At 39.5% G+C, this 12,695-nt stretch overlaps 1 protein-coding gene across 2 annotated transcripts in view; it reads right to left on the minus strand.

The window, feature by feature from the left end:
- LOC143116604 (multiple PDZ domain protein-like) overlaps positions 1 to 12,695 on the minus strand; it is a 66,489-nt gene that overhangs the window by 27,408 nt on the left and 26,386 nt on the right. For both annotated transcript variants that reach the window (XM_076277799.1, XM_076277798.1), the window contains 2 exons: positions 1,744 to 1,937; positions 435 to 582 (listed from right to left, as the gene is read on the minus strand). In XM_076277799.1, coding sequence (XP_076133914.1) covers positions 435 to 582; positions 1,744 to 1,937 — 342 coding nt within the window. The remainder of the gene's footprint in view (positions 1 to 434; positions 583 to 1,743; positions 1,938 to 12,695) is intronic.

The raw sequence follows: 12,695 nt of genomic DNA on the forward strand, positions 1-12,695 counted from the left end.
GGCGCTATATATCCATTTCTACAAAAAAATCAGGGATTTTGATGAAAACTAGCCAATGTTTAGCTTGGGATTTCTCGAGCCATAGTATGTGTCCATAGCTATAACATAGAATATGCTGTGGCTCTACAAAAATCGTCAATAATGATCTAGATTGCTGGCACTCTGAGCCAAAGCTTCCGAAAACAGCGGCTTTCAAAGTGTTAATAGCTGTGTAAACATTTTCAGACAAGATGAATTATACATTCAGTTTTAAAATCAACCTGCAAGTTGCTCTTTAAAGTGGGAAACACGTGTTCGTGTCGCGATTTTGGTTTTGATATGCATATCGTTACAGCCCTAAAAATGACTATAGTTGTTTTCAAATAGGTGTATGTAATATTTACTTTTACTTATAGTTCAGTTTCAAATATATAAATAAATAAAGTAATATTTACTTTGAGAATAGCTGCAACTGTTTCTTGGGATGCCTGCCTCATGTCTTCTCCATCCACAGCAAGGATCTGATCCCCCTGCATTAAACGGCCATCAACATCAGCTGCTCCACCCCGAACTATGTCAGAGATGAACACACCTGTACCATTTCTATGAAGACAGAGAAAATAAGCAGAAGGTTATAAACATGCTAAATGAAGGGATGTAAAAATAAAGATATGGCTACCAAAACACTAAAGCAAAACTTAGGTGGACTACATCATGTTGCTTGCCCGGAGCAGCAAGTGGGACTCTAGAAAGGGATCCATGGTTACGGATAGCCTAACTCTTTATTCACTCCCCTTGGCTTCTCATGTAGGCTAACTATGTTACAGCCATACAGTAGTGCAAACATCTGATTTACACTATCCAACAGATTGCGGTTATCAAACCCTTCTCTAATCAATATGTTAACAGTGTGATTGTTGTGAGAAAACTTGTAATCCTTGATTAGTAGATCTAACTATGGTTAGCGTCTGCACACCATGCGATGCATTCAGCTAGGAGACTCTTTGTAGTTCTGTGTTTTTCACTGGTAGCAGAGGTGTAGCAACTGCAAAGTGCAAAAATGTTCATCTGATGCATACAAAATGATGTTGGTCAGCTCCACACTCTATCAGGTTCCCTTCTTTATCACGTAACAACAGGCTGTTCTTTTTTTGTCATTTTGAAACATCAACTTCTGCACTACCAATCTAAACCAATTGAGAATTTGAGATTTATTTCATTTACTTTCTCACTATTTCCAAGGGGTGTGTCAACAGCAGTGAAATTACACTTAAGTTGGTACATCAAACTCATACCGAATCCTTTTAAACCTTCTTGCTGTTCATACAGCAATTAGTTCTGTACAAGTGTAGTTCTGTATAAGTGGTGCAAACGGTCCTCTGTCATAAGAGGTTAGCTCCGGGGATTTTGGTTATTTTGGAAATCACTAGCAATGGAAAATGGCCAGATGGATCTGCCGGAGCATATTCAAATGCCCTCTCAGATTTGTCTGGTCCTCTCTGCCGAACTCTAACCAAATAAACTAAAGAATCCACAGGGTGTTCAAGAGTATTAAGACAGTAAAATGCATACAATGTTTGTGAGTAACCAAGAGGAACAAACTGTCAGAAAACTAAACAAAACGAATCTGTTAAAAAGTGTGCTCAGAAATCAGGGTTGATTGAACCATATGAGCATATTGGAAATTATCAGTGGGGCTTAATAAAGACTAAAGTCTATATCTGAACCTAAACATTTCCATTGGTGCTGTTATAAACCCTGCACCTCTTGCCCACAATGCTGAGGCCAAGGCCACGTCCAGCTTTCTTCTGTAGCTCTACAGCAAACACATCCAGGCTCTCTTCATCCCGGTACTGTGCCTCATCTCGCAGAACTGTCAGTTGCACTTTGGCTGGAGTCTGCCGCAGAGCAGAAATGGCGTCATCATGCGTTGCGCTACGCAAATCCACTCCATTCACCTGAAAATTAAGTGAAAGCTGATGTTTCCAAGATGACCAGATTTTAATGGAAGCTTACTGGGAATGCTGGGGTATTTTGGTATTTATTTTAGGGGATTAAAATGAAAGTGAAAGTTGTGGTGTGTCCATATGTTCTGCAACCTATCTCCATGACACAACTGTTTTAGTGCGTCATATGTCTTAAATGCAAACTTATGCAAACGTCACTTCTATGCAATTCAAATGCTTCCAAATAACAATGCAAACAATAATAATAATAATAATAACAATAAAAAATAATAATTCATTTTTAAATTGTGCTGTATCATCAAAATTCATATAGACTTTGACTATTTGAGCCAATAAAACAAACATATTGTGTCCATTACTCTCACTCAGGGCCAGATGTACGTACATTTGCGAACGTAGCGTTATCAGCGTCATGGACACACCGCAGATTGTGAACGCTGTCAGACCCAAGTTTCCATCGTATTTATCAATCGTTCAATCCTTAGTGTAAACGCACCTTTCTATGCCCATAAACGCAATTTACGAACGTCCACAACTGAATGGCAGTGCCTATACAACCGCAGTTGAATGAAGTTAACTGACAACATTAAAAAGAATCAAACGTTTAGCGATCATGAAATAATACCATACATGATAAGATGTAAACAAGCAGGGAGATAATGAAGATCTACTCAAACTACTTGTGCACGTAGGCTATGGAAGATTGGTCAAATCTAGCAAGTAGGAAAGTTTAAGTGAATGACATGAAAGTGAAAGTAAGATATTCGAAAGGCCAACGAAAGTTAAGGCTTCTTTTGGTAGTACAAATACTTTCACCACAAAAACTGGTGCTCTAAATAGCGATTCTGTTGTCTTTGAAAGGTTCTCTTATTGACGCATTGAACTGCAATTTGGATTAACACCTGCTTTTACAAGGCAGAAGTATTTAGGTACGGAAGAGTATTGCTGCCACACTAAAATAAATAAAAAGGCTCAGTATTATGTAATTACATGAAAAGTTTCTTGTTATGTAATTACGTGAAAAATATCTTGTAAAAACGTGAAAAAATCATATCTTGAAATAACATTGATCATTTCACGTTATAACGTGAAAATAACAGTATCATGAAATAACGTGATAATTTCATGTAATAACATGATACATATCTTGTTAAAACATGAATAAGATATTGTTATAACAAGAAACTTTTCACGTAATTACATAATACTGAGCTTTTTTATTTATTTTAATGTGGCAGCAATACGCTTCCGTATTTAGGCACAGAATAGACGTGCGCTTTCAGGAGCAGTCTTTACATACCGCGGAATACATAATTAGGCGCTCTTTACTCTTCCCATCCCATCTTTTTACGCTAAACTCCCACTTTCCCCTGGATCCTCCCATGAATGCATGCATGACATGACAAACGCAATCTGCCACTTTTAGCTCCCGCGACAGGCAGTTTGCGCTTTTACATCATTGCGGCCTGTTTGTACATACCTTGCAATGATTTTACACGCACATTGCGAAACAAATACGCCTGAAGTGGGCGCAAAAGCGTTAGTACATCTGGCCCTCAGGCCATTAACTTTGGGCCAATAGAAACTCCCATATGATTGTCAATCTGTCATGAATCACTTACTTCATGCCTACTGCTTAGCTGACAAAACTAGATGATAAAGACTAGAACTCGCACTGGGGACTTCCCAATGTATAAAGATACCCCTATGAAGGAACTGAGAGATTGCACAGTGGTCCAGCAAAGCACAGACTGCTTTACCATAGACTGTGTTGATCTGACATAAGAAAAATAGGGTAAGGAAGTTCCTTGTCCTAAATCATCTTCAAATCACAGAACTGACCAAGTGATCTGTTTGAAAGTGAGTTTGACTATTTCTTGTTCTCACACAGGGCAAAACAGCTGAAAATTAGGTCACATACAGGCTCTGTCTCTCTTCGGACTATATTGTGATCTCAATCAGATGATCACCATAGTCCTCTGAGAGGAAAGCCAAAAAAATTCAAACTTTCAAACTTAGGGACCTATTTTGACACAGGGCAAAGCGTATCACAACGCAAACTGTATTCCTATCTTACACTCGGATTTTTCGCCATGTGCTTCTCTTTTATTACATGATGCGCCCAGGGGTTTGGCAACGACATAAGGTGTGGTCTGGCGTGTGATCTAAAAATCACTATCTTACACCCTCTAAAAAGTATTACGCCACTGACCAAGAAAAACCTGGTCTATAGCGAAAGGTGCATATGAAGCACAGCTGAGGACGCACTGTCACGAGATGCAAGCAGCAACTTCTCTGCAGGATAAATGTCCTTAGGTTTTTTATTCAGTCATTCGAACATTATTGGGGTAAGTGTTGCTTTTTTCAGGCTATGTTTTCGATGGTAACCCATTGTCAGTCAATAGTGAAAGTAATAAACTGTGTATAACTGTTTTGTTGTTGACTATGACACCACAGTGAAGTTAGTTTCACTTTGCCTACGAGTTCAAATAATAGACAAGTGCAGAGTGCAGATCAGTTTGCTTCGGGATTTACAGTAGTTCACTTTTGGATTGTTTGATTATAGTGCTAAATGTTGGGACTGTCGTAGGAGACGTACTATAGGCCTATCAGCCATATAAATGAAAGCTCATCAGAGGGTAATATTGTGGAAACAACTGAAAAAACGTTGGGTAAATATATCGTCCATACTGTAACATACTGGCGCGCATAGACTCAAAGCGGCAAAAGCCGACGTTCCTAACCCTGCTCACAAGTGCCACCTGTGGTTGTTTGGGTCATTGCAGCTTCACTGGGGAAATATAAATAAAAGACGCATGATTCACGTGTGAAGCCGGACAATAGTACCCACTGTAGGGTACTGTACTACCCACTGTACTGTACTCCCTTTACGCCCAAAACACACCCATGACTGATTAAGAAACATAAGACCACCTTTTTGCGCCAGGCGCCTGGCATTTGATAACGTTCGATAACAAAAGTGTGTAGTAGCAAAATTGGTGTAGCCTATACTCTGCTAGTCACAAACAGGTTTTAGTTAAACATGGTTTAGTGGAATACCTGTTCCATACGGTCTCGCGTGCAAGCAAATTCCTTCAAATGCGCCGGTGACCATTAAAATACCAATGTGCTGTTTGAAGTCACCCTGCTTGCTGTTAAAGGGAATGACAGATGTCACTCTCATTGGTTTAAAGGATGTTATGCCCAAAACACATCCATGACTGATTAAGAAACATAAGACCCGCCTTTTTGTGCCAGGAGCCCGACGTTTGATAACAAAACCACCCAATGTGGACTGGACAAACCCCTAAATTTATGTAAGCTATTCACCAGTGACCATGCGTTTTAGATCGCTAAGATAGGGCCCTTAATCACAAGCAACACCAGAACGCCTTGTGACGTGTCGCCAGGACACCGACCGTATGGACCACAGAGCGGTAGCACAAAACCAATACGTCTTACAAGGCGACAACGCAGAAAGGCTAGATTCAGCGCTAGCTATCAAGGTAATCTCTCTGATCTAGAAAATATGATTAGACAAATTAGGAAAGAAACTGACCAGGAATTGAATCGTAATGTTAAACCAATTACTTTGCAACCTACTCTTGAATTAAGATCACCTGAAAGCGTGGAAGTGAATGAATGTGTTGAAGCAGATGTTGAACAATGTGCAGGATTATTAAACCAGATTACCCTGACCTCAGAAATACTTGATGATTATTGAATATGAATAAAAGAATGGAAAATGAACCATAACTGCAAACAATGACCTCATAATAAATAATAAAGTGCAATGAATGAAATGTATCATTACAAGTATTTTAGTAGCATGACTTTGTAAAGTCTAGGGAGTTATGTATGTAAAAGAATTGTATGTCTCAAAACTGTGAAATGAGTAAAGTGCCTTAAACTGTTCAAATGAATGTATTCAGATTGCATTGTGTGAAGAGTTAATGCCATAAGTGTTTGTAACCTGTAAGAATGTAACCGATCTCTCTTAATGACTGTAAAAGTGTATGTTGCTAAATGTAATGTGTCACATGGTTATAATTGCCATTGAATGTAAACTGTTTGTGTAACCTCTGGAAACTATCTGTAAACCTGAATGTAATGTATCATCTCCAAAATGTAACCCGGAGAAGGATGTGAATGCGTGTCATTTTAAATTGTTGGGTAAGATCAGTGGCTTCTAGAATGTATTAGCTATTGTGAGAATATTCCCAGCTATATTCCCAAGCTGCCGTGAGAATATTCCCAGCTATGTTCCCAGCTAACGTGAGAATATTCCCAGCCCTCGTGGGAACCTTCTAGAAGGTTCTAAACTGTCGTGGGAAAGATTGATTTGCCTTAGGAATGTGTGGGGGAGGACAAGTCTACCTAGTATAAATAAGGGTCGAACTAAATGATCGGGGCTGCTTCTTCTTTTTTCCTTCCTTCAACTCGCTGGGTTTTTGCTTTATGATGTCGCGTGTGGTTGTTAGAATTCGTCCTCCGAAATTCGTTGAGAAGCAAAGTGTTGGACGTCGTGCCAGGCTGAGTCGCGGACCGAAACTCCGTGGAACCTGTTGCAGATATCAGACCTGCTACTCCGACAGGGAGTGACTACAGAATGACAATCAGCTGACTTTTTCCCTTTTTGAGGACTTTTTTCCGTATATTCTCTTCTTCTCCATTTGTGGATTTACCATTTTTATTGTAATCTCTTCTCCATTTGTGGATTTACTATTTACCTATTTTGTGGATTTACTCTTTTTACAACATTGTAACCTGCAAGTGGATATTACGCCGCATTTTGTTATCATCACCAAAATGCTGAAAAGTAAAGAACTTATTTAACCTTGGCATCTAATTCTTCAAGCAGTATTTTTTGTCTTTTCTTGGTTTTCCTACGAATTCCAGCAGGAGGGTAAGATAACGTGTCTCTTCTGTGGTTATTCATCTGTCTTTTCTAAGACTTAGGTCAGCGTGACTTTATACTGAACTCCACTCTTTAAAAACCTAAGCAAGAAGTAGCCTATAACCTGTGTCTCTAGATAAATTCTAGGGTCAAACATCTTCGCACGTTAGCCAACTGTTCGAGACCTAGGCGTAGTCGCTCCTTATTTCATAAACATCTCAATAAATCCACCACGGAAGCCTGATCAACTTCCAAGGGGGATATTTAAAAATAGGAGCTTTAGGTTATCTGCGCCGCAGAGGGAAGTCGTGCGACTGCACTCGACAGTAGGTCCCTGCTATCTACAATTACCTCCAGGGAGGTATCGTAGGTTTTAACTGCTTAGGCCTGGGGTTACGTCTGAGAAACGGCTGACGTTGACTAGGTTCTGGGGGTTACCTGCAGGGGGCAACACATGGTGCCGAAGCAACCCGGGAGGACCTTTAGATAATAATATTAGATGTTGAGAACGCAACTCTAATTATCAGTCTAATTTTGGCGTCGGAGAAGTGTTAAACCGTCGCATTCGGTGTGTTCTGATAGACACATAACGGTCCTGGTGGTTATCTCTGGAACTTATATTAGATAATATAATATACAAACAATGCGTAAGACAAAACACTGTTGTGACTGTTGTTTTAAGTTCCGAGGGGAGTGGTTATTCCTCGACAAAAACACCTACAGAAAGTTCGTGGGTCGAGACCGTAAAAGTAAGACGGTTCCTAATATTCCGGACTATTAGGAGGGTAACGGGTGTAAACCTCAGACAGAAGTTGCACTGATATTGCAGAAGCAGTTATGGAAAGTAACAAATAGCGTCGAGATACGCGCTTGCCTGGAAAAGGAAGATACGAGTCTAAGTTAGATATATTGGATAAATATCTTACTTTTGGGAATAGATTCTAAAGGCATCTTTACCAGTAGTAGGAAGATAGGCGGAAATCCGTGCGTAAAACTAAAAGTAACAGCTCTAGCGATGGCAGAGTTTGCCTATTTTGAGCCTGTCGTATGCTTATGAGGTTCTCCATCAGGAGATGAGACTGAATCTAGAAGAAAAAAAAAAACGCTTACTGCGAGTCGAGATTCGCGTCCCTAATGTTTGGGACTGTAGAATGCTTCGAGTAGCCTATGCTAATTGAAAAATCGTATTAGAAAATGTAAGCCAGCGAGTAATGACAGAATGGCTTAACTAAACTCAAACGTAGCCTATAACAACTTGCAGGTAAACTACCAGTCCTCAAACTGCGATGGCCGTCTCCCTAGTTGCGGTTGGGCTATGAGGGGTCGCTCCCCTTCGATAAGCACCGAGATTAGGGGAGATAGGCTGAAGGCATCACTGGTACGGATACCAGCAGGAGTGCTTAAGCGCTTACAACTCATCAAAATGCCTTTAATTACATTGGCTGTTACGACTCCAATAATTGACGAGTTTGTTGTGTGTAGTATTTAGTATATATGACAAAAAAAATGTTTCTGTTCGATCAAAGTATCAATTAACTTGTGTAGTTACAACTAACTAAAGTTTTTGGGGATGCATTGTGGTGATGACACTGCGTGGGTTACTGGCCAGGACCCATGTTGTTCCACTGCTATAATGTATTGCCGACGGTATCCAATAAATTAATGGATAGTTATTGCTAGATGTTATTACGCAAAAGAACTTAAACCCACAATCGCTTTTGCACAGCTAATGAGCAGAGTTATCAGTGTTAATAAACAAGAGCGCCGTTCGTGAATGGATGATATGCGAGTAGATCTATCAGCTGGACAGAACGTTGTAACTAGTGCGCTGCATGGAATTCACAGACACACCGCTTGAATGCGTGGGAGCGTGAGTAAAAGTGATGTTGATTCATTAAGTACAAGTATAGACTAATTCGACTGGTGTTGAGAGCGTAGGCTTAACGTCAATGACTTCAGATTGTCATTGGTGTAATACCTAAATGATGCAGAATCCATCGTGTTTTAATAGAAACTTTCTAGGAGTTAGATCCCAGGAGAGATATAGGATAGCCTTCTCCGTCCGTGAGTGCGGCTGCGGGAAGATGGGTTTATTTGATATGCCATACGTGAACTGGATGAAAAGTTCTTTGGAACAGTTGTAGCCTTTTGTGATAAACGCATTAGCTTAAATCCCCTCCTAGTCGTTTTTGAGAGTTATTTGAAATGTGTTTCTGTGACCCTGGCTGCTTAACAGAGTTACGGCAGGACACAGTCGAGGCTATGCAGAGATAGGCCACTCTTGGCGATAAGGATCAGTCACACGTCTATGTTACAAGCTGTGAAGCGAGGACGACGAGGGAAAGTTCAACATAGCGAGTAAAACACTTTATTAAAAAAAAAAAACTATTCTAAGAGGCTCGTTCGTTGCGTTGACAGAAATAGACGACTATTCGAATAAAACCAGAGGAAAGCGTAAGTCCAATATTCTAAAGTTAGCCTGTACCCAGTTTCAATGTACAACTCAGGTCAGCGAACCAAAGATGAATGGAGGGAATAGGCTGCTTACGTAGACTGTTTAAAAAGCAGATGTCAAATGTCCGCCTGATAAAGCAACCAGTCTGCCAAGAAAAAAAATATGATTAGACTCGTAAAGTAACTTAAGTCTGTTATGTTTCAGAATGGGTATTAAACTGATATTCACGAGTGTCAAACATGCGTCTGTCGGTAATGTTTGGAAAGTACAGGACCACGTCAATATACTTGAATAGTCGGTTAATGTTCGCAGGATCAGGGCCTTATGGTTTCTAGTTTATAAACAAAGTATGTAAACAGCAGTTTTTAAATTAGATGAAAAGTTTTTATTGGGAAGGATGGAAAAGACAACTTTTTTACTGGGGATTGGAGTAACCATAGATAACGAGAGGTTAGCCAACCGTATCAGTGTAATGACCTGGCTGCTCATTTGTGGGCGCAAGCAGTTCGCTATAGACTCGCAGACAGACAGATTTCCAAATAAACTTTAGGATAATAACCTATTCTGCTGTGTCCATAATGGGAGTCTTAATAACCGTTTAAGTTCTTTCAGGACAGGTTGAACGTTCAAATCAGCCTATAACTCTTTATTTTTGTGTAAGACATAACGCAACGTTGCGGGGGATGCTTAGATGTAGTCTGTCTATTGATCAATAATGTCCCTTGTTCAACAGTAGGCTATATCTGAAAGTTGTATTCAGATTTTATGCGTAAAACAAAAGGAATGGTGCGTAAACTAGGAAGGTCAATTTTGAGACAAATTCCAACAATGTACCAGGTACGACCAACAATACATTAATCTTGAATTGGCATGATAAGCTTCTCGAGCTCTACCCCAAGGTGTCCTGATTTCTGTCACTAGCCTGTCGAGTCAGGGCAGAGCCAGATTTTGTGACCCTTGGTGGGGGTAGTGAAATTTCTAAACTTTATTCTCTGGTAGTTGTCTCCGCAAAGACATTCTGTTTTTAACTGAGGATGATACCCATAATCACGTTGTAATTCACATTCATAGTGGTTCTTAGCTTCCACACCTATAGAAGATAAAGTATACTGATAAGATAATTAGTGTGGAATTGTCTCATGTGGTGACTATTTCCCCTTGAGTAACTGATGCTTTGTAACTTAGTCCATGCTAAGAATATGCATTTCTAAAAGTGTTCGTATAGACTATCATGGTATGATCCCGATGGTGATTTTCAGATTTTGCTATCACATAAGACTATAGAGAGTTCTGCGAGGCTTGGTCCGTAATGAATCCCCATTTACAATACCCGTGTATTGTTTAAAGTATAGATACAAGTCTTATATAAAAGAAAGTAAACTAAAAGCAGCGGATCTTTAAATCCTTACATTTGAATTCATCTTTAAAGCCGAAAGATCGACTTTAGGTTAGTTGCGCTGTAATATCCATGGGATCTCACACATCGTTTTTGTTACAATGGTTTCTCTAACACAGGCTTATCACGTCGCTTAGAATCAATGGGTGGAAGTCCCTTATTTAGTAGGCACGTCTTTGTCTTATAACAATGTAGAAAAGGTTAATGATTTTGAATCAGATCGTGTCAATGTGCTGGTAGCCGTTTAGACATTTTAACTCCACTATTCTACTTGTTCAATCATCGGGACGGTATGAAACCTTGCGCAGTTCCCGCGTTCATGGGTTGCTTTAGCCAGCAAAGAGACTTAGAGGAGCATTGGCCATATCGAATATTATAGGTAAACTAGTCAAGATTAATTTAAGCATAGTAACATATAACAGAGACCCTAGCGAGGCTTGGATAATGGGAGCCTTGGGAGCAATGATGCGAGACGAAGACCAGCTCTGTGGGATTGTGTGGATCTAATCAGATGATAAGGAATGCGCACGGCCATACAGATAAATCCCTTGCAGAATTACATACCAGTCTCACGTTTATATTTCCTATGTTTATCTTTATTGACAGAAACAAGAAACTTTAAATTGCTTGGTGTTAAAGTCTCAGGTTATGCGGAAAACGAATGTGTACCCTTCCGGAGTTTAACTATGCCTACTCTGCTAATAGATACGCATATAGTCTTCCGTGAACCATACAGATGAGAATGTTACAATGTAATACAATTCGATGATCGTTGGTTTAGGCAAATTACAATGTAAGCTTTGAAATGGACTCTAGGTTGCATTAGTCCATATTAGACTTGGTAAAATGTAGGCTATGGCAAAAAATTCAGAAGAAGAACCGTGTTACGAGGTAATTTAGGGCAGCCAGAGCCAGGCAGTAACGTAATCAGATTGTGCTACTAAGGTGTTGATGAACAGGACCAACAACTTTAGTCGTTGATAACATATGCAGAGGAAACAAAATATCATGTGGAGAAAGCCACACTTTGGGCAATTATAATAGTTAAGTTAGTTAAATACCTAATCGGTTACTGTTCTATTTGAGATGGAGTGCGTCGCCAGTTTTTATGTAGAAACTCAACTCGATTTTCTAACTCATTTTTCCTTGAATGCCCGATAACCTCGTCCCCATTTGGGTTAATGTATGACACTGCTTCGATGAGACTTATATCTGCATATAGGCGCGTCCGCGTCTTGATATGTTTTTATCCATTGTGCGTAAAAGTAGGCCTAGATGATTTATGTTTATGCTTGAAAGTGACATTTTCATAAGAACGAGTTACAGCGTGTGATTAATAAACATTATTTTGCCATGCTCATTTAAAAATATAATGTCAGCATATATAAATGATAGGTAGACAATATGATCAAACTTTAAAATAATCGTAGGAATCTTGTGACATAACGCGTTCTAGTAAGCACAATCTAGTGTGGCAGGAATTGGGAATGCTCTTATATTTTTTCCCCTATTCGCATGAGAATGTTTAAATGCAAAAGATCTTGTATATTCCCAGGAAGATGGTAAAGATGTTTTACCTGACAACAATGATCTTTATTGAACTTAGTATGATATAACTTTCATAGGTGAAGTATAAGATAGAATGTTAGAAAGAAAGCATAACTAGAATTGAAATGTGACACGATAACCTGGTGGTAAGAATTCATACTGCAGATGGAAGTATGCAGCGAAGTGTAGCCAGTTACATGCGCGTGTAGTAAGTAATAGAAGATGCAAACACGCGTTATAATGATAACTTATCCAAAGTGTCCAGTTGCTGGTAGGTTCTTAGACACGTGTTGTTTTGGCTAAGGTAACTTCTGGGTATATTTAACCAATTGTGTATTGATTCGGGTTCAGATTCAAATAACTTTATTAGTCCCCGAGGGGCAATTCAGTTTTACTGCTAACCCAACCATTACTTATTCCATTACAAGATTTAGATGTGCATTAGTATACAAT

Source organism: Alosa pseudoharengus, unplaced genomic scaffold (genome assembly GCF_046254945.1).
Source record: "Alosa pseudoharengus isolate Yale_2024_CS ecotype anadromous, Long Island Sound unplaced genomic scaffold, YU_APseudo_1.1 YU_APseudo_1.1_scf_11, whole genome shotgun sequence".
In the NCBI taxonomy this organism is placed as follows: domain Eukaryota; kingdom Metazoa; phylum Chordata; class Actinopteri; order Clupeiformes; family Clupeidae; genus Alosa; species Alosa pseudoharengus.